The 21,698-nt window shown below is 35.6% G+C and overlaps 1 protein-coding gene across 4 annotated transcripts in view; it reads left to right on the forward strand.

The window, feature by feature from the left end:
• Positions 1–21,698, forward strand: part of LOC114473845 (FERM and PDZ domain-containing protein 4-like) — a 71,143-nt gene that overhangs the window by 10,252 nt on the left and 39,193 nt on the right. The window contains exon 1 of one of the 4 annotated variants that reach the window (XM_028463724.1): positions 8,391–8,724. The exons of the other annotated variants lie outside the window; for them this stretch is intronic. Within the exon in view, the coding sequence (XP_028319525.1) occupies positions 8,684–8,724 (41 nt within the window). The 5' untranslated portion in view covers positions 8,391–8,683. Of the gene's footprint in view, positions 1–8,390; positions 8,725–21,698 lie in introns of those variants that run through there. 4 annotated transcript variants of the gene reach the window in all.

Consider the following 21,698-nt stretch of genomic DNA (forward strand, 5'->3'; position numbering starts at 1 on the left):
ATTCTGTGTGTGTTTATTGTCATATTGTGCATTTTTCTCTTGTTTTGTATATTTTTCTGCTCATTTATGAATGTTTTTCTCTCATTTTGTGTCTTTTTGTTGTTGTTTTCTGAGTTATGGGTCATCATATATATTGTCGTTGTTGGTTTGTGCATTTGTGGAGTCATTTAGTGTGTTTTTAAATCATTTTATGTTTTTTTTTTGTTTAATTTATGATGTTTTTCCTCTAATTGTGTCTTGTTGTTGTTGTTGTTGTTATTGTTGTTTGTTACGGGTCATGATTTGTATTTTATTGTTGGGTTGTGTATTTTTGGAGTCATTTTGTGTGTGTTTGTCGTCATATTGTGTATATTTCTCTCGTTTTATGTATTTTTCTGGTCTGGTTTTATGATTTTTTTTTCTCTCATTCTGTGTCTTTTTGTTGTTGTTTTTTGTGTTATGAGTCATCATAATATGTATTTTAGTTGTTGGTTTGTGCGTTTGTGGAGTCATTTTGTGTGTTTTTAAATCATTTTGTATTTTTGTTGTCCTTTTTTGTAGGTTTTCCTCTAATTTTGTGTCTTTTTGTTGTTTTTTGTATTAAGGGTCATTATATGTATTTTAGTTGTTGGTATTTGTGGAGTCATTTTGTGTATGTTTGTTGTCATATTGTGTACTTTTCTCTTGTTTTGTGTATTTTTCTGGTCATTTATTATGTTTTTCCTCTCATTTTGTGTATGTTTGTTAACATATTGTGTGTATTTTTCTTTAATTTATTACGTGTTTTCTCCAATTTTGTGTCTTTTTGTGGTTGTTTTTTGTAATGAGTAATTATGTGTATTTTATTTGTTGGTTTATGTATTTTTGGATTCATATTGTGCGTTTTCTCTTGTTTTGTGTATTTTTGTTTTCCTTTCATTTGTTTTTAAATAATTTTGTGTATTTTTCTTGTCATTTGCTATGTTTTTTCTCCAATTTTGTGTATTTTTGTTGTTGTTTTTTGTGTTACGGGTCATTATATGTACTTAAGTTGTTGGTTTGTGTAGTTTTTGGAGTCATTTTGTGCATGTTTTTCTCATTTTGCGTATTTCTGTGGTCATTTTATGTGTTTTTGTCACAAAGGTTAACACACTGAACAAAATACAGCAAACTCAAACTTTCACAGGCTCTCTCGTGCCTTTATTTTGTTGGTTGGCTGTTGTTTATCTGTGTGACTTTGTTTCTTGGCCTCCGGACACGGAGCTGAAAATAAAAACCAGCACGTTTTCCGTTCAGCATCTGAGCCCAGCGCGTGTGTGCACGATGAAATGTCAGCGTACGCTTGAAGATTAGCTAATAGCGTTTTCGTTATCAATTTGCTGAGCTCACGTTGGGCATTTGAAAACACTCTGAGCACAATGACATTGTCAAAAAATGAATGTCTGCTGCAGGGGGAAGAGTTTGGGCTCAGACGTGACCCTCACATAAATCACAGCCAGAAGCTTTGTTAATCTGCTGCTACGCTACTGACAAATTGTTCTTTCACTCGCTCTGGTTTTTCCTTATCTTTTAAGTGTCTGCTACAAGCGATGTCAACTGTTGGCAAACAGGAGAAAAGAAGAACAACTTTGTTTATAGACTTGCATTTCACTTTTACTTTGGGTTTTGGGTGAAAAAACAAAAAAAACATACAGGATTGCAGTCATTTTGTTGTCATATTGTGTATATTTTTGGCATTTTGTACATTATTTTTGTTGTTTTGTGTGTTTTTGGAGTATTTCTATGTATGTTTGTTGTCATATTGTGCATATTTTTGTCATTTTGTACATTATTTTTGTTGTTTTGTGTGTTTTTGGAGTATTATTGTGCATGTTTGTTGTCATATTGTGCATTTTTTGTCATTTTGTACATTATTTTTGTTTTGTGTGTTTTTGGAGTATTTCTATGTATGTTTGTTGTCATATTGTGCATATTTTTGTCATTTTGTACATTATTTTGTTGTTTTGTGTGTTTTTGGAGTATATCTGTGCATGTTTGTTGTCATATTGTGTACATTTCTGTATTATTGTTATTGTTTAGGGTGTTTTTGTTGCAATTTTATCTATTTTTGTTGTCGTTTTGTGTGTATTTGTCATCTTTTTTTGTCTGTTGTCATATTGTGTATAACTTTTTTTTTTCGTTTTGTGCATTTCTGTTGTCGTTTTGTGTGTTTTTATAGAATTTTAGTGGTTAGTTTGTGTATTTGTAGTCTTTTTGTGGTTTGTTTGTTGTCGTTTTTTAATATTTTTCTCTCATTTTATGTACTTTACTGCTTTGTGTATTTTGTGAGTAATTTTGTGTACGTTTGTTGTCATATTGTATATTTTGTCTCTCGTTTTATGTATTTCTGTTGTCATTTTGTGTATTTTTGTGTATTTCTGTTCTTAATTTGTGTGTTTTTGTGTGTGTTTGCTGTCAATTTTTATATGTTCTTATGATTTTGTGTACTTTTTGCTTTGTGTGTTTTTGGAGTCATTTTATGCATGTTTGTTGTCATATTGTGTGGATTTCACACATTTTGTGCATTTCTCTTGTCGTTTGGGGAGTTTTATTGGTTGTCGTGTGTTTTTGTGTATTTTTTTGTCGTTTTGTGTGTATTTGCAGTCTTTTTTGTGACTGTTGTCATATTGTGTATAACTTTTTCTTTTTGTGTATTTTAGAATTTTTGTGTATTTTAGTTGTCAGTTGTGTATTTGTAGTCATTTTGTGTAGCTTTTTTTAAATATTTTTCTCTTATTTTATGTACTTTGTTGCTTTGTGTGTTTTGTTTGTAATTTTTTGTATGTATGTTGTCATATTGTGTGTATTTTTGGAAATATTTTTGTGTATTTATATTCTCAATTTGTGTGTTTTTGTGTATGTTTGCTGTCAGTTATTATATGTTCTTCTATGATTTTGTCTACTTTTCACTCTGTGTGTTTTTGGAGTCATTTTATGTTGTCATATTGTGTACATTTTTGTATTTTTTGTTGTTGTTTAGGGTGTTTTTGTTGTCGTTTTGTGTGTATTTGCAGTCTTTTTTTGTGTCTGTTGTCATTTGATGTGTTTTTATAGAATTTTGATGTATTTTAGTGGTCAGTTTGTGTATTTGTAGTGATTTTGTGTATGTTTGTTGCTATGTGTGTTTTGTTAGTAATTTTTTGTACGTTTGTTGTCATATTGTGTATATTTTTCTCATTTTGTATATTTCTGCCGTCGTTTGGGGAGTATTTTTGCTCGTTGCGTGTGTTTTTTCGCAGTGTTTTTGTGTACTTTTGTGGTCGTTTTCTGCATTTCTGTAAAATCTTTGAACAAACATAATAGCATCATGCTTTTGCGCTCCATTCTGTTGCTGAACTGAGAGTTTGTTGTAGATGTGGCAGCTCCATCCTCTTTATCCGTCTATTAATCATCAATCCTTGCGTCACGCCGTCATCACTTAGTTTTCCCACCTCTTTGATCTCACCCTACATCCATTCATCCAGCGTGACCTTCCCTCCTCTCGCCCTCATCATTTCCTCCTACACACACCTCCTATGTTGCTATGGCGTACCAATCTCATCAGTCCCCTCCCTCTGCTCAGCGTCAGATTAGGCTCGTGTCAGCATAAGGAAAAGAGAGAAACGTTGGATTAAAGAGGGCGCGGGAATGAAATTCTATGATCTCATTGTTTCCAGTCATGTCAACTTAGTGTGTGTGTGTGTGTCCATGTGAAGAGTGGTGTCAGCTTTATCCGCTGTAATGAGAGGGGCGTGGCCAGGAGGGCACAGGCCTGCAGTGGTGCATGCTGGGATTTTGTTGTGCAGCCTGATGAGTGCGTGTTTAAGTCGTTGAGTATCATTTTAAACCTCATCACCACTGAGTTTAGAGATTGATGTATCGTTTTTGTAGTCTGTGTGCGTATTTTTGATGTCGTTTCGTGTCTTTTTGTAGACTTTTGTGTGTTTCTGTTCTTGTTTTGTGTGTATTTGTTATTTTGTGTGTTTTTTGTTGTCATTTTGTGTGTTTTTGTAGTCTATCTGTGTAATTGTGTTGTCATCTTGTTGTCTTTCTTTGTATTTTTGTCGCCAGGTTGTGTGTTTTCCATTATTTTGTGAGATTTGTTGTTTTGTGTGTATTTGTTGTCATATCGTGTATAACTTTCTCTTTTTGTTTATTTTTGTTTACATTTTGTAGCCTTTTTGTGTTTTTGTTGTCTTTTGTGTATTATTGTTGTTTTTTGTGTGTCTTTTTGTGTAGATCTGTTGTCATTTTGTGTGTATTTGTGTATTTTTGTAGTCATTTTTGTGTTTTTCTAGTCTCTGTGTTATTGTGTTGTTATTTTGTGTGTTTTTCCATTTCAAAACGTGGTTTTCAGTTATATTTTGTGTATTTCTCTTGTCATTTTGTGTGTATTTGTCTCTCTGTGTATGTCAGTTCTTGTTTTTGTAATATCTTTCTCTCTTTTTTTGTACTTTGTGTGTTTTCGGAGTCACTTTGTGTCGTTTTCCATACGATGCTTTGTGGACAGTGTGACTTTGTCACGCTATCTGTCATCACTTAATAAAGCATGTGTCGTTGCTGTGGGTGGGGGCGTCGACTAAGTGTTTCAGGACGCGAGAACGTGTCGTGGGAACATGCGACGCTGTGGAAGGATGTGAACGAGATGTAGTGATAGAAGGGATGTAGCGCAGAATGCCAATGCTGCATGTAACAATGCAGAACACAGACACACACACACAATGTTCTGGAGTGTTGACCTTGGGCTGTGTTGTTATTCATGGGTAGAGGGAGTCAGTCAAGGCTCCCATTCCTCCTCTTATCTCCGTCAGATACAAACCAGTGGTTGGGTGCCAGCGGTTGTTCCCATCAATGTAACACAGATCACTTTTTAAATCACACACCAACCAGTGGTGTGAAAGATAAAGGCTGAGGTCCTGCTCTGCTGTCCGTCAGCTGGAAATAATCACTTTCCATTGAGGGGAAAACTTTGTTTTGAACTGATTAATTACAGTTACGATCAATAAGTGTGAGAACATTGATTGGCTACAACCAGCTAAAGTTTCTGCTTTAACTTTGTTCAAACTGTGATTTATTTCCCCAAGCAATAACCCAATAATTTGCAAAGCAGCATTAATAATAAACATTAATCTTTAGTCATTTTTATTGTGACACTGTGACATTGTCATTGATTTAAAGTCAAATTGTTAATAATGTCCTGAAAACAGAAATGTTATTCACTTGAGAAAATGTCGCCGTGATGGATGAGAAAAGTGTTGATTGACTGAAAGTAATCAGGGCTTGTTTTTTTGTTTTTTTTTTCTGAATTCAAATCAGATTTGAAGACGTCTTTTTTTCATATTCAATAGAATATCTTTTTGTGTGTTTCTGTTGTTGTTTTGTGTATTTTTCGTTGTCATTTGGTGTGTTTTTGCAGTCTTTTTGTGTGTGTTTATTGTCGTTTATTTGATGTTTTTCTCCCGCTTTATGTACTTTGGGTGTTTTTTCTCCTCGTTTTGTGTGTGTGTGTGTGTTGTCAATGTGTACATTTCTCTCACTAAATATGTTTTCAATGTAAAAAAAATAGTTTTTGATAAAAAAACAGTGATGACTATCATTTTCAATAGGGTTTAAATGTAGTAAAGTTTTGTCAGTGCAGGGGTGACATTTTGCTGAAAGTTGCAGATCTGTAGCACATACTTTGGACATATGGCCTGTTTTTGTAGCTGAGGTCATCTGGGATGGAATTGGAGCTTTGTGTAAAAAATTGGTGATTGTTTGTAGGATTTCCTCATAGAAAGAATTAGATGCAGGATAACTAATATACATTGTTTGGCGTAAAAGCAAATGAAGAAAATGCATGTTTTCTCCTTATCCCCATGTCATATTTAGTGGTTCGGGATGTACATTTTTGTTGAAACCATAAAAATCCAATGATCGTGATTCGTGACGTATTCCACTGGATTCAGGAGGTTGTGCGTTCGAGTCAGAACCAAAGACGAGGATCAATCTGACAAACATTTCACTATACTGTACATTACAGAAAGCCAGGATGTGTAATCACTGCACTTGTTCTGTTATTTTGCGTTGGAAACGAGTGTCAGGAACATTCATTCCATTCCTTTTCAGCTTTTCTATTGCATTTCTAACCAACGCAGTGTGTGTGAATGAATCAGTGTTTCCTGTATTAATCCAATCAAGATGCTTTAATATCTCACACGACAAACAACTCATCTTCTCTTTAGGATCCCATTTACATCACACTGCTGTACAGCTATGGGAAATAAATGTGCAATATACAAAAGCCTCGCCCACTTTCTTCTTTGCACGTCTGAGTCACGGCGGATTTATGCAAATCATAATTTGAAAATGCCCAACCTTGGACACGGTGCAGTAATATCTGTGATAATAACACAGACAGGAAATTGAAGGCAGCATCAGATAAGAGCCGTCTTTCATTTGTCTTCTTTTTTTTTTTTTTTTTGGGCCCGAACCAGCTTGAAAGTGTCGAAATGAAAGAAAAGGAAAAAAAAGGCCTTTTTGTTTTTCCAGCTACAGACATGAGGACTTTTGATGTTTAAAGTCGCTCGTGCGTCAATGTGAGCCCGAGGGACGAAGAGAGACGCTTCTGTCATTTGCACACACACGCACACGCACACACACGCACACGCACACACACGCACACACACGCACACGCACACAAGCAACACATTGTATGGAAAACAGCATCATGTGCTAATAAGATGGCTCACTAGTAGACTAAAAACAGTGAGATATTTGGAATTTTTGCTAGCAACGTACTGTATGTTAAAGGTGCAGTCCCGAACTCTCAGATCCCTCTCTCCCCCTCCCTCCCCGCTGCTCTCTTGCCCTGCCTCCAAACTTTCCAAAGTCCCTCCCTCAGAGGAGCTAACAAGCTAACCTTAGCCCAACAGCAACATCACAGTAATATATCATGCTCTGTTAAAATCATATTACTGCAGCTCTTCTCTCTCTCAATGTGCACACACCTCAGCAACAGCAGCAACGAAACAGTGGCACAACACATGCACCACAGAGTTCTAGTGTAACAATTACAAATCAAACATAATGTAAATCAAGCAGCAGTAATTAACTTTCAAGCAGAAAAGTCACTAATTCCATCTTCTACTCCTCCAGACCATACACTGTAAAAAAAAAAAAAAAAACGGCGGGACCTGTGAGCAACAGCTGTCACACAGTCCATCAAACACAATCCTGGCTCTGATCGGTTCTTTTTGCTCGGTCGCGGTGCTTTCTGGCAATCTGCCAAAGGCTGCAGGAGTTGCAGACTGCACCTTTAAGTCTACTTGTACTACTAGTGACACACAATTGTCTACCAGTAGATGATTTTGCTTTACTATTAGCTCTACTCACTCACTAATGCGTCAAAAACCTTTACTGGTAAAGCGTTTTTTGTTTACTAGTACTACGTACTCTCATAATAACTAGTAGTACTTGTAAAGCCAAAAGATTCACTAGTAGTACTAGTAGACCTAATGTAAAAAAAAAGTAGGAGGGATTAGAACTAAATCCAGTTCCCTGATTGGTTGGAATACTTTTGAAAGCTAATAACAAGCCCGAATTAGCTTTCCCCGCCCCCAAGTCATTAGCATATGATGCTAACTAGTGACCGTTTTTTGCATCACTCGTAAAGTCTACTTGTGCACTAGTAAACCTAGTTTGAGTACATGTACTAAAAATTGAGTACTAGTAGAGTTTAATAATGGTGGTAAACTCTACATTTTGCTCAGAAGACTAACCGTAGACACTTTTTTGATTTACTAGTCAAGTCTACTCGTGCACTACTAAACCCAAATGTGAGTACTAGTAGAGATTAACTATCACTGATATCAAATTTGCAGCTTTTCATACACGTTTTTAAAAAATTACAAGAAGGGTTTTATGGTTTCACCATCAATTAGTGCGACTGTGTGACTAGTTAGGATATATAGCAGATTAGCTAGTGTTTATATTGTATATTGCAGGGAACTAAGAGGACTTTTCTGTTGTGTAGAATAGTTTATTAAGTATTTCATGTCAGCGACGAAGGTTAGAATGAGGAGCAAAGTTCTGCGTTGGTTCTGGATGAGTATCACTGCGATGATGAGCTAGCGTCCAGTGCTCGTTTGCATGAAGGTGACAGTGTTCTGTGCGAGCGAGCAAATGGACAAAAGCACTTAGGGATGCATGATGATTGGCGTCCCGTTCTGCTGAGTCAGCTTTCCTCCTCCTTATTCTTACTCCGTCTCCCCCGTTGCTTCCTCTTTTTACCCATTGCACTTTTATCCTCCTTTCTTCCTTTCCTCACTCTCCATCCAACGGAACCTGCGTCTGTGATGAACACGGGGCATCTGTCATCCCTCCCTCTCTTTCCCACTCTCTCCTCCTCGCTCTTGGGCAGGGCTATGATCGCTGCACTTGTCTTTGCGCTGAAAGGAAGAGTACACACAGCGGCTTTGCTGCAGCTCAGCTGATTCAGGTGGAAAGCGGGAGAAATGGCTGACTGGGGAGGTGGATGGTGACCACCTCGGGATCTCACTTGGACCGATTGCAACTCTGGATGAGTCTAATTTCCTAAATTGGGAGTATTCACCAATCATTGCTAGGCAGAGTTTTGCTGACCCCTGATATGGATCCAGGTTGACAGCTTGCAGGTTGAAGTTTTCCCAGTTGAACGGATGGGAATGGCGCTCTGTTGAGGGAGCACATGGAAATGTTTGGCTTCTCCAAGATGCCAAAGCTGACTGGGTGAGTGTCCACAATGTAAAAGCTGTGGAATTTGCCAGAAAAATGGTCAGTTGTTTCGGTTTTATCAGCTTTTAATGATATTGATGCAGATTGGCTTCAGAAAAACGTCATAAACTGAAGTCTTCAAAGGTTTTTTCATTTGTTTGTCTGTGCTTCAGGAGCGTTTATTGGTTTCCAGATCTTTATTGCTGTATTTCCTCCCCCCAGAATTGCTTGTGACTGAGCAATCCCCACACGGGTGTTTATAAGGTACAGCTCTTGCTTGCCTCAGCAGAGGATCAGGCAATCTGAAACATGAAAGGAGGACATGGAAGAAGAGGTTTTAAGGAGCTATTGAATGCACAAGAAGAAGGGATTACAAAAGAGATTAAAATGAACGAGGAAAAAAAGGTCAAGATTTTGAAATACTAATTTATTGGAAGAAACAATCTCAACGACTCCAAAACTAGCTGGATCTGCCATTGGCTAACTTCTTCTACTAAAGGTCGGGAGGTTAGCATGACCTTAAAGATCAAAATAATCACAGGAAGACGGACTTGCACACAATGCACATGTGTTTGCACGATCCTCGACTCGTGCGCTCTAAGCCTGCGCGCTGCATGTGGCTCAAGACAAATCTTTTCAATCTAAACACAAACATACACGTTCTGTCAGGGCTCGACATCTGGAGTGCGAGAAAGAAAGAAACCAAACAAAAACAAAGTAAGTTTGAGGGAGACCATGTGATTTCTTTCTCAATCCGATCCAATGTGTTGCTTAAATTACTTACATAGTGACTTGTGTTGTAGTATGCAAGACTGGTCTTGGTTTCGAGGCCACATGTTGAAGTTCTTGGTCTACTCTCGTATTAAGGAGCGTTTATACTCCGTCTGGTCTCGGACTGGCTGGACTCGAAATGGCACTGATCTGCTCGTCTTCAACTTCATTAATGTGACATTTAGCATTAGCATCAGTTAGCTCACTGATTGGAAATCTTTTCCAGGGCCTTATGTGTCAGACACTTGCAAACACTTGGACATCATATCTCTCTGGACTTTTACTTAAGGCCTCATTGACTTGACTAATAAACAACAATAAGCAACATTTTTTGCATGAAATTAGTTGAAGTCATTTGTCAACGTTTTATCAATTTGACAATGACCATTAACTAAATTTTTAAAATAGATTTTAATGGTCTTGGGGTTGTCTTGGTCTCAGCTCATCTTTGTCTTGATGGTGTTGTAGTACTCAAGACCGGTCTTGGTCTCGAGACCACATTTAAAAGGCCTTGGTCTTGCATTGATCTTGAACTGCCCAGACTTTCCATCAAGATTTTCCATCAAGACCATTCAAGACCAGCACTGATTTCTGCTATTCTTCAACTTTTTTAAGTGATAGAAGAACTTGGTAAAACGCTAAACATCTCCAATCAAAAGTCTTGGTCTTGACTCTTTAAAGTCTTGGTTTTGGCTCCTAAAAGTTTTGGTTTTGGCTTCTAAAAGTATTGGTCTTGACTCTTAAAAGTCTTGGTCTTGACTCCTAAAAGTATCTTGACTCCTTTAAGTCTTGTTCTTGACTCCTAAAAGTTTTCGTCTTGACTCCTAAAAGTATTTGTCTTGACTCCGAAAAGTATTGTCTTCGCTCCTATAAGCATTGGTCTTAACTCCTTAAAGTCTTGTTCTTGACTCCTAAAAGTATCTTGACTCCTTTAAGTCTCGTTCTTGACTCCTAAAAGTTTTTGTCAGATATTGTATTCTTGACTACAATAGTAGTTGCAACTGGCAGACACAAATTTGTATTTTCTTTCACAGCCATAAAAAGTAACTGCTCTTCACAAGAGCTGGATTTGAGAGCGAAAAAACGGCTTTCAGACAGAATTATTTTTCATTGTACGAGATTGAAAAGAGAATATCACAACTTTGAGTTCGATTTGAATTTTTTTTAATTTTTCTTAAATTTTCAGCACCAATTTTCTCAAATAAACCACAGAGGTGTGCTATTTAAAGTCTTGTATTTGGCACATTTATATGTAACTGAGTTTTAGTTAACAATTCCTAACATATTACTTGATGTTCTACGCATTTGGCTCAACAAGATTTAATCTGGTCAAAGTGAGAAGCCAATTTTAGCTTCATGTACTTGTAATGAGAAATTGTAGCTTCTTAAATTGAGAAATGTTTCAATTACTCATTTTTTGGAGGTGGTGGAGACTATTGCACGTGCGGTTTCATGTCAATGAGTTCTGCTTTACAGCTCAGTTCACTTCAGAAGCGTTGGACCCGTTCTCCTTCTCTACGGAAGCATCAGAAAAAGCCAAATCGGAACCTGCTTCATTGTTTGCACATGGAGAGATCTTGGCTTTGCTGTGTTTGTGCGGTTGGCAGCAAAAGTAGCCAGCAGTGTTTGTTTGTGTTCTGAATATCAGATTACAGCAACTGATGCCAAATTGCCTTCCACCACAAGCCAATGCATGCTGCGACTTCAGAGTCATGGGGTCTAAAAGTTTACTCAAGCGGAGGGTTTGGGGATCAAACAAAATCCCAGTGGAAAGACTATCATCCCTGTAACTAATTTTATTTGAAATAATGTATTACTATTACTTATGATTAGTTAATCTAAGCAAACCTGGGGGAATTGAAATTGATGGAGAAGTGGCAGAAATGGTAGTAATGTAGCAAAAATGCATTAAAAGGAGCAAAAGCATAGCCAGAAAAAGTCATTAAAATAGGTTAAAGAACTAATCACAGCTAATTTGACATCTTTAGTGCTTTGTAACCAATTTCTTGCTCCTCATCATCAGAAAACAAGAACAAAATACTCTTCCTGTCTGTTTGAAACCCTTCAAGTCGCATGGTTGGTTTCCTTGAGTTCCTTGAGTCTGGTTAATCCTCCTAAGGGATTTGATTTATGATCAGAGCAGAATGGGGGGGTTCATTCAGTCGATATGAAGCCATGCTAACTCAAAGTCTGCTGAGATTGATCCACCCTCGTTCTTGTCGACGTCGTGCATCAGGAATCTAATTCACTTCTGATATTTGAAAAACCAAGTGCTTTCATCACACCAGGAAGTCATTTCTTTGTGTCATGTCGTGCTTACTGCTTTTCACTTCCCATAATTCCACTCATTTCTCACGTCAGATGACATACCTCCGTTTCCTTCTTTACCCGTCGGGAAATTCCATCAATTATTCAAAAAAGGTGAAGCCCGTTTCGTTATTGAAACTTTCTTCCTTCGTCTTTGCTTTAGACCAGGGTGTCAAACTTTATTTTTTCCAAATTATTATTATTATTATTATTATTATTATTATTATTATTATTATTATTATTATTATTATTATTATTATTATTATTATTATTATTTAAATTTGTCACAAAATTAAGAAAAGTGTAGATTTTGCAAGTTAACAGCTCTGGCCTAAACTTTTAAACAAAATAGTTTTTTTTTTTTTTTTTTTTTAAATAATTTGGATGATTTTTAAAGGGATCCTTCACTGTTTTACAAAATATGACCTAAACCCTTTTAAATGCACTTATTAGAAGATCTACCCTAACAAAACACATTATTATGCACCATATTCGTTGGGTATACTTTCCCATTTTAGAGCCTGTGTTCCGCCCATTTTTTGCTTTTTTTTGCCCTTTTTCTCCAACTACACAAAACTTTTCAACCCATTTTCAACACCTTTTCTTGTCGTATCTTGGCTCCTTTTGATCCATTACCATTTTTGCCATTTCTCCATCAAATTTCAATGCCTATTTGAATTTTTTTTTTTCACTTTCAAGACATTTTTGGCACTTTCAAACCCTTTCAAATACTTTTCCACCTAATGTTATATATATTGACCCACTTTTGCACTTTTAACATATTTTCTCCATATTTCATGCTTATTTTTGCCAACCACATTCACGATTTGTCACTCCCATTATTTGCCAGTTTGAACTAATTGTTCCAATATTGACATACATTTTTGCTTATTTTGACCCTTTTTTTGCAACTGCACCAAACCTGCCATATTTTAACCTTTTTCTTGCCATATTTTTGCATTTTTGCTACATTAACACTATTTCTGCCACTTCTCCATCAAATTTCAATTCTTTTTCTACACGTTTGTTCTACTTTCAAGACATTTTGGGCACATATAAACCTTTTCCACCACTTTTCCCACATTGTCATTTATGTTGACCCATTATTGTCACTTGGTGGGATTCAAATGTTGACAACCACTGATATAAACAAAGAAAACTGCAAACCCCTCAAAGTATTGTCCAGTTTAATTCAATTGGTGAATTTAAGATATCTACAAATTGATTATTTAGTAATTTGCACAATAATACATTTTACATCGTTTTTTTTTGTGTCATTTTTACTGTCTCCTGCAGGCCGAAATTGGATGCTAAAGGACCGGATTTGGCCCCTGAAACATGCGCAGACAATTGCACAAAATTACATTCCCGTTGACTTTCAACCTGTCAGGATGGAAGTGCGTCGCGTGCTGTGTTAGCACTTTAGCGTAGCGTGTGTTCTGCATGGCAGCGACTCTGGCCCGCTGCATTATTTAATAACACAAATGGAGAACTGTCTTGTTCTGGTAGTACTGTGACAGTGTTTGTAGTTTGAAACAGCCGTGTGGTTTCCCTCTGGTGCTCTGGGTAACACGGTGTTCAAATGTTCAGCCTGAGGTTGAACTCTTTTAACAAAAGAGACGAACGGCAGGAATAAACACACACGATCCAGACATCTTTCACTGGGCTTTTGATGTTTTTTAACAGGATTTTTGACAAACTCCAAAATCCAAAATCCAAAATCATGCAATTTTCCTTAAATTATGTTGCATTTTTTTTTCCAAATTACATTTTTAAAAATTGGTCACAACATCATGAAAATTTAAAAACTCCGGCCTAAACTTTTAAACAAATAAAATGATTGATAATGTCACAGGGCCCTACTGCCTGTAAACATCCCATTGTTATCTATTGGAGTGAAACATTCAGCCTGCTTTTTAGATCATTTTAGCAACTTTTTAGATCATTTAGCAGCTTTTTCAGTCAAAAATGACAACTTGTGCTGCTTTTGGTTGCTCTAAAGAATCAGAAAGAGAATAAAACAGTTGTGAAACATACTTTTTTGCGCGTTTGAGGTGATTTTACAGTTGCAGAGACGAACCGTAGCTCTTTAAACCGCCGTCACGCTGCAACGCTTGTAGGATTCTCAAGACGCTTTAATTGATGTCAGGGCTTTTTTTGGTCGACTTCAAATTGAATTAGGTAATTTATTAGAGCTCCGTCTAAGGATGTAATGACTTTGCTCAGTCGGTTGTTAAGATTGGTTTAAGATCACAGAGCTGTACAGTGTGTGTTCAGTGTGTGTGTGTGTGTGTGTGTGTGTGTGTGTGTGTGACACCGAGGGTCAGGGAACACGCTCTGGCACTTAGGCATTGTACGAGCGCATTTGGAGCAGAACAAATGGCTCCACTGGCCTCTTTAGTAGACGAATATCCCTCTGACCACCGTGTGGGTTCATCCATCACCTCCCAGTCGATTCATCATCATGTGACATCTTTTAACTAAGTGGAGAATAAGTGAAGCAGATGCTGGAGGAGAAGGCGACTTCAAACCAAACTAAACCGTCCTCTCTGAGCATTTAAAATTCAAGCTGTAGAAGATATTTTTAACTCTTTTTTTATTTTATTTTTTTTGTCCCACAACCGCTCAGTGTGTAGTCGGAAAAACAGAGCTCAGGCGATCAATTATTGAGCGAGCACTCACTTAGAGACGTACAGAAAGTACCGTCCACTGCTCAGTTATTGTGTTGCCAGAATCGCAAAGAAAATCTGCAAACTGTTTAAAGCTCCTTCAGTTCCAAGTGCAAAACCCTTCATTTTAAGCACATTTTCAGTTAAATACTACTTGATATAAATTCGTGGCCAGCAACTACTGTAGCTTACTTTATTAAAAAAACTAAATAGGTTATTAGAATATATTAACAATAAACTTTGAGATATGCCTCAGTCAGAACAAACCCAAACTGTTAATAATTATCTTTACAACAGTTTTTGATGATCTTTCATTTCAAAATACCTTATTTTATTTTGTAAATTGTTGCAATGTTCTGGATTTTGTGTCAATTTAAAAAAAAAAATTAATTTGGAAAAATATAAAATATTCATTAGTAGTACGAGTAGAGCTAATGCAAATGAAGTAGGAGGGATTAGAACCAAATCCAGCTCCCTGATTGGTTGATATACTTTCACTGGCCAATGGGAAGCCTGAATTGACTTTCCCCGTCCCCTTATTAGCATATGATGCTAACTTGTGACACATTTTGCTTCACTAGTAAACTTGTCTCACTCATCAGAAGCCATGATTGTTTCCTGGTGTATTTTTCCGAAAAAAAAATACATGATTCTTATTTAAACCGTTTAGAAACAAAAATGTTTGTTTCGATGTGTACTCGGCACAAAATTGAAGTCATGGATCAAACCGCAGTGTGAAAATAACTCAGACTGTCGTGCTTGAAAAAGTCTGCTCTCCGCTCAGTGATTCCACTGGGTTTCATGATGTGACATTTTCACACAATCGATGGCGTGTTGAGTGGCGTCTCGGCACCGTCCCACTGAGCTGCAAAAGTTCAACTCTGATGCCGTGATGCGTTCAAGGTCGGCTGGGTGCCAGCGACTGTTTCTTTGTTTTAGTCGTGACACATAGCTGCACTTTTTGTTGTTGTTTGCTCTTCTTTTCTCCTCTTCTTCAGTCCGTCCTTTGACTGCTGGAGTTAGATGACAAATGGGGCTTTTTTCAATGTTTGTCCAATATTTTAGGTATTTTGTGTGTTTTTGTTTCAAATCATGTGTATATTTACAGTTTATATCTATAAAAAGACAATATGGTATAAACTGTCTTATAGTTTTGTTTTGTTTTGTGTAATTTGGTTGTGCATTTTTGTCTTTTTATTTTACTCTAATTTTGTATTTTTTTTCTCTATTTTTTCTCTCAAATTGTATGTTGTTGTTTTCTGTGTTTTTGTTTTGATTTCAAATGATGTGTATTTTCAGTTTATATCTATAAAAAGACAATATGATAAAAACTATGTCTTATAGTTTTGTTTTGTTTTGTGTAATTTAGTTGTGCATTTTTGTCTTTTTATTTTACTCTAATTTTGTAATTTTTTTTTCAACTCTTTCTCTCAAATTGTATGTTGTTGTTTTGTGTGTTTTTGTTTTCCTTTCGTTGTTTTTTTTCTTCTTTTTTGTCTGATTTGACATTTTGTTGTTGTTTTGTGTGTTTTTAGAGTCATTTTGTATTTTTTTAGTTAAATATTTTGTTGTTTTGTGTGTTTTTGGTGTCATTTTGTAGATTTTACTCTTTTGTTTTCCTTTAGTATATTTTTCCCTCATCTTGGAAGTTTGTATGTTGTTTTTTTGTGTCTTTTGGTTTTGTTTTCATGTATATCTACAGTTTATATCTATAAAAACACAATATGCTGTAATATAAACTGTCTTTTAGTTTTATTTTGTTTTGTGAAAGTTGTCTTTTGTCTTTTCATTTTACTCCAATTTTGTATTCTTTTTTCTAATTTTTTCTCTCATATTGTACAGGATGTTGTTTTTTGTGTGTTTTTGTTTTCTTATCATTTGTGTGTGTGTGTCGTATTTAGCACTTGATGTTTTTAGTGTCATTTAGTATTTTTTTTAGTTCTATATTTTGTCGTTTTGTGTGTTTTTTTTTTTCTTCAGTATATTTTTCCCTCATCTTATATTTTGTGTCTTTTTGTTTTGTTTTCAAATAATGTATATATCTAAAGTTTATATCAATAAAAACACAATATAATACAAACTACGGCTTACTATAATATATTGTTTTTTGTAGCCTATGATAAACATGTATTTATATATATATATATCACTTTATCCATATATTCATATGTCGCCCAGGGCATGTAAAAAATTTTTTTTGCCTTTTTCTGAGAAGTTTTTGCATTGAATTGTGTGATTTGACTTGTTTTTTTAAAAAAACAATACTATACTTTACTGTAATTTCTTGTATTAGCCACCAAAACATAAAACAAAGTAACTTCCCGACACATTTCTGGTGAAAGTTGTGACAATGGACAGTGTAAGTGTATGTATTTATATTTGAATAAAATATTGTCTCCAATAGATTTAACGGAAAAAAAGATATGCAATGCGTGAAGGAAATGATAAAAAGGAGTAACGATAGGCTGGGGAAGTCATTAAAAGTTTCCTCCCGTCATTCCTCGACTTATCTAGTGATGTCGGAGCCTGTTGGTTAATGAAGTCATGGCGTGATTGATCACACTGACTGTGTGCAGGTTGACACAGTCAGTGCACGTTGTGCATTCTGCTTATCGACTTCACCGGAGCTGTCGGTGGTCTTGAAACAGGGCTGAATAGCCTCCTGTCCAGTCTGCTTTCATTCCTTTATTATTAGGAGGCACCTTTTTACATAGATAGCATCTTCTGGAGCTGGTCCTGAAACTGGCTGATCACCTTTCATTCCTATATTAGGAAACATCTTTCAACACAATATATATATATATATAACTAGAGCTGTCCATGGTTACTCAAATAGGGCTGAATAGCCTCCTGGCCAGTCTGCTTTTATTCCTTTATTATTAGGAGGCAAATGTTTGCATAAGAAGCATCACTAGAGCTGTCCATGGTCCTGAAATGGGGCTGATCAGCTTCCATTCGTATATTAGGAAACATGTTTCAAAATAGAAAATATAACTAGAGCTGTCAGTGATTCTGAAAAAGGCCTAGCAGCTTGAATTATTTTATTATTACGAGGCACTTTTTCCATAGAAAAAGATAGATATTAAAGTATAAGGCAATTACTGTGATTTCTTTTTTAAATATACCAGTAAAGTGGCAGTATGCATTCATGTGGGAGCATAAGGGGTATAATTGCGGGTGCAAAATGTGGGTGCAATTTTCCTGGTTTAATTCTATGGGACATGTGCATGATAATTGTGTTTGTTTGTTTTTTACTCACTTTTATACTTTTTTGTTTGGTGTATTTTTCTGTAATGTATGTTTTTTTGGAGTCATTTATGTTTGTATCTTTCTGTTATGTTTTTGTGCATTTTTTGTATAATTATTGTGTTTGTTGCCATTGTAGTGTGATTCTGGAGTCATTTTTTGTATAAATATTGTTTAGTTTTTTGTTTTATTTTACTCATTTAGTATATTTTATTGTAAATGCTGTGTGTGTGTGTGTGTGTGTGTGTGTGTGTGTGTGTGTGTACATTGTAGCTGCTAGCATCTTTCTTAGGACATAGAGTAATATAAAAAGAAACACTCACCGTTGCGCAGAACAAACAATAATCTAAGTAGAGCCGTGTTTCGGACCCATCCGCTCACAAAAACGTTACATTCCTCTGTCTGAATAACCAGATAGTTTGCGATAAGGTCGACTAACGACCGTCAACACAGGCACCGCCCACAGTCATGGAGACGAAGGAGGAAGTGAAGTCCGTGACCCGAAGTTTGAAATCACGGGAATAATATTAAATAACCATGAAATATTAACTTTTAGCGGTTAACCCAAACAAACTGCGACACGGTGACGTCATGAACCCGCAACCGGAAGTAGCGCGCTCAATACCGCGCTCTTATCGAGGGAGCCGTAATTATAAAATTAATGTTTTGACCCTTATGACTGTTTTGCTTCACCAAATTACTCCAAAATAACAGATACACACACTTGGGGTATTTGGAACCCGTTGACTAAGTTTCAGGTCGAACTCTTACCGCGTCGGTGAGATATTTGCTCCACACACACAGACATTTCTGTCTTTTATAGATAGATGACTCAAGAAACAACTCATCTGTAAATTTGTACACCGTTATGAGAACATTATGAAATATATTTTATTTTACTCTCAAAACATTGGCTTTAACATGTGCCATGTGCCTTCAAATAAAAAAAATAACACAATCTGCCTGCGGCTTTTAAACCAACTTCGACTTTAGTGCAACTTGGCTTGAGTTCAACTTAACTGCAGGTATATGCCTAGAACAACCAATAAATGCAGAAAGACAGTCCTTTCTTTTTAGGTTTTATTGAAAAAACACAAGATGGTCAACATGTTCAGGTTTCAGCCAAACTTCTTTGTGCAGTTACAATGTCTTTCCTGGTTAAACAAAGGTTAAAAAATCACGCGACACAATATTGCAATATATCGCCGAATCAATTTTTTGTCATCAAATACCTTTTTACATAGAAATAATAAGTAGAGCTGTCTGTGGTACTGAAATGGGCGAAGCAGCTTTCATTTCTTTATATGAGACACATTTTTTCCATGAAAAGCATCACTGGAGCTGTCTGTGGTCCTGGAATGGGGCCAAGAAGTTCCCTGTTAAGTCTGTTTTCATTTCTTCATTATTAGGAGACACCTTTTTGACACGGAAAGCATCACTGGAGCTGTCTGTGGTCCTGAAACAGGGCCGAGCAGCTTTCATTCCTTTATTAAGAGACACCTTTTTATATAGAAAAGCGTCACAAGAACTGTCCGTGGTCCTAAAACGGGCCAAGCAGCTTTCGTTCCTTGTATTAATATAAGACATCTTATTTACATAGAAAGATCATAGCTTACGAGTGCCGAGGAAAGAAACGTTAATATGCAGAAACACGCTCCTGTGCGCCACGAGAGCTGCAGCTTTCACCTTGAATCTCGACATTTTCTCCATCAGTTAATTTCCTCTTCACCTTTTCTTCGCTTTCTCATTAAGCTCACACTCCAGCCTCTGCACTTAACATACGACATACAGTATCTGACCATTCTGAGCAGTAATGCAGTCCATTTTGTGTATTTTCCCTTCATATTGTATGTTTTTGTTGTGTTTTTTGTCATCATTTTGTAGATTTTACTCTCATTTTGTTTATCTTTGTATTCATTTTGTGTGTTTGGAGTAAATGTTTTGTGTTTTTGTTGTCATTTTTTTTTCTATTTTACTCACCTTTTGTGTGTTTTTGTTGTCATTTATTGCATTTTTCCTTTATATTGTATGTTTTTGTTGTTTTTTCTGTGTTTTTTGTCATTTTGTTTATCTTTGTATTCGTTTTGTGTGTTTGGAGTAAATGTTTTGTGTTTTTGTCATCATTTTGGAGATTTTACTGTCATTTTGTTTTGCTTTTGTTTATTTTTCTCCTATTTTTTGTTTTTGGAGTCATTGTGTGTTTGTGGAGTCGTTTTTGTGTGTTTATATTGTACTTTTTTATATTTCACTCCCATTTTGTATACTTTTGTATATATTTTTTTAATATTGTATATTTTTTGTTGTTTTATTTTTTTCTGGAGTAATTTTTTGTGTTTCTGTTGTTCTTTTTTATCTATTTTTTTCATTTCTCTCTCATATTGTAGTTTTTTTTGTTGTTTTCTGTGCCTTTTTTTTGCCAGGCTTTACTGGGCTGTTCATTTGCATCATCTGTGGGAAAAGCTTGAGTTCAGTTTCAGTTCAGACACCACCGGCTTGTCTTCCTACAGTGAAGTGTGTGGAAATAGAGGAAGTTTAAATCTGAGGGTGATTCTCTCCGCATACAGTATTTATTACTCCAATGTTCACCTTTTTTAATGTACACAAACCCCTTCATAAATTTGTATTCATTTTCCATGTGTAAATAATATAAAAACACTCCTCTGTGTTGGTGATTTGCAGTGAAAAGCTGATTTTTGTATTTTTATGTGAGCTCCTGTTGAGTTTGACTCCATTTATTTCTTTGTAACCTTTATTTTCTGCTTCTGTTTGCTGGATGAAGCAAGTGAGCGTGCTACAGTTTCTCATCGGTAACTATGACTTTACGTGCCAAGTTCACTTTCAGCGGAGATTTTCCTCTGGAACTTTAACACAAATGACCAGAAAAACAGACAAAATGACAACAAAAACACACATAAAGACAGACTGACACTCAAGTGACTAAAAAAATACACAAAAATAACAGAAAAATATACATTCAAGAACAAAATAACACAAATGACCAGAAAAACAGAGAAAATGACTCCAAAAAAACACACAAAGCAATAGTAAAAATGCACAAAATGAGGGAAAAAAACTATTAAATGTTACTAAAAACACACAAAATGGAGAAAAGAATGCTAAATTATACCAAAAACACACTAGAAGATAAATTTAAACTCCCAAAAAAGCAAAAAAATATACTAATCAAGAACAAAATAACACAAATGACCAGAAAAACAGACAAAATGACTCCACAAACACACAAAACAATAACAAAAATGCACAAAATGAGAGAAAAAACTATTAAATGTTACCAAAAACACACAAACAACAACAAAAACACACAAAATTGAAGAAAAGAATGCTAAATTATACCAAAAACACACTTAAAGATGAATATAAACTCCCAAAAAAGCAACAAAATATACTAATCAAGAACAAAATAACACAAATGACCAGAAAAACAGACAAAATGTCTCCAAAAACACACAAAACGATAACAAAAATGCACAAAATAAGAGACAAACAATTAAATGTTGCTAAAAACACACAAAATTGAAGAAAAGAATCCTAAATTATACCAAAAACACACTAAAAGACAATTTAAAACTCCCAAAAAAGCAACAAAAATACACGACTCAAGAACAAAATAACACAAATGACCAGAAAAACAGACAAAATGACTCCAAAAACTCACAAAACGATAACAAAAATGCACAAAATAAGAGAAAAAACAATTAAATGTTACTAAAAACACACAAAATTGAGAAAAGAACACAAAATTATACCAAAAACACACAAAAAGACAATTTACAACTCAACAAAATGCAACAAAACTATACTAATCAAGAACAAAATACCACAAGTTACTATAAAAACATTTGATCTATTATCGTTATTGATATATCTTGAGTTTTAATTAATTTGTGGTTATTACTGCCCTTGTTTGTGCTGTTTTTGCTCATAAATCAGATTGTGATTGGTCTTAATTATGGCGAGAAAACCAAGTTTTATGAG

This window comes from Gouania willdenowi, chromosome 2 (genome assembly GCF_900634775.1).
Source record: "Gouania willdenowi chromosome 2, fGouWil2.1, whole genome shotgun sequence".
Lineage (NCBI taxonomy): Eukaryota > Metazoa > Chordata > Actinopteri > Blenniiformes > Gobiesocidae > Gouania > Gouania willdenowi.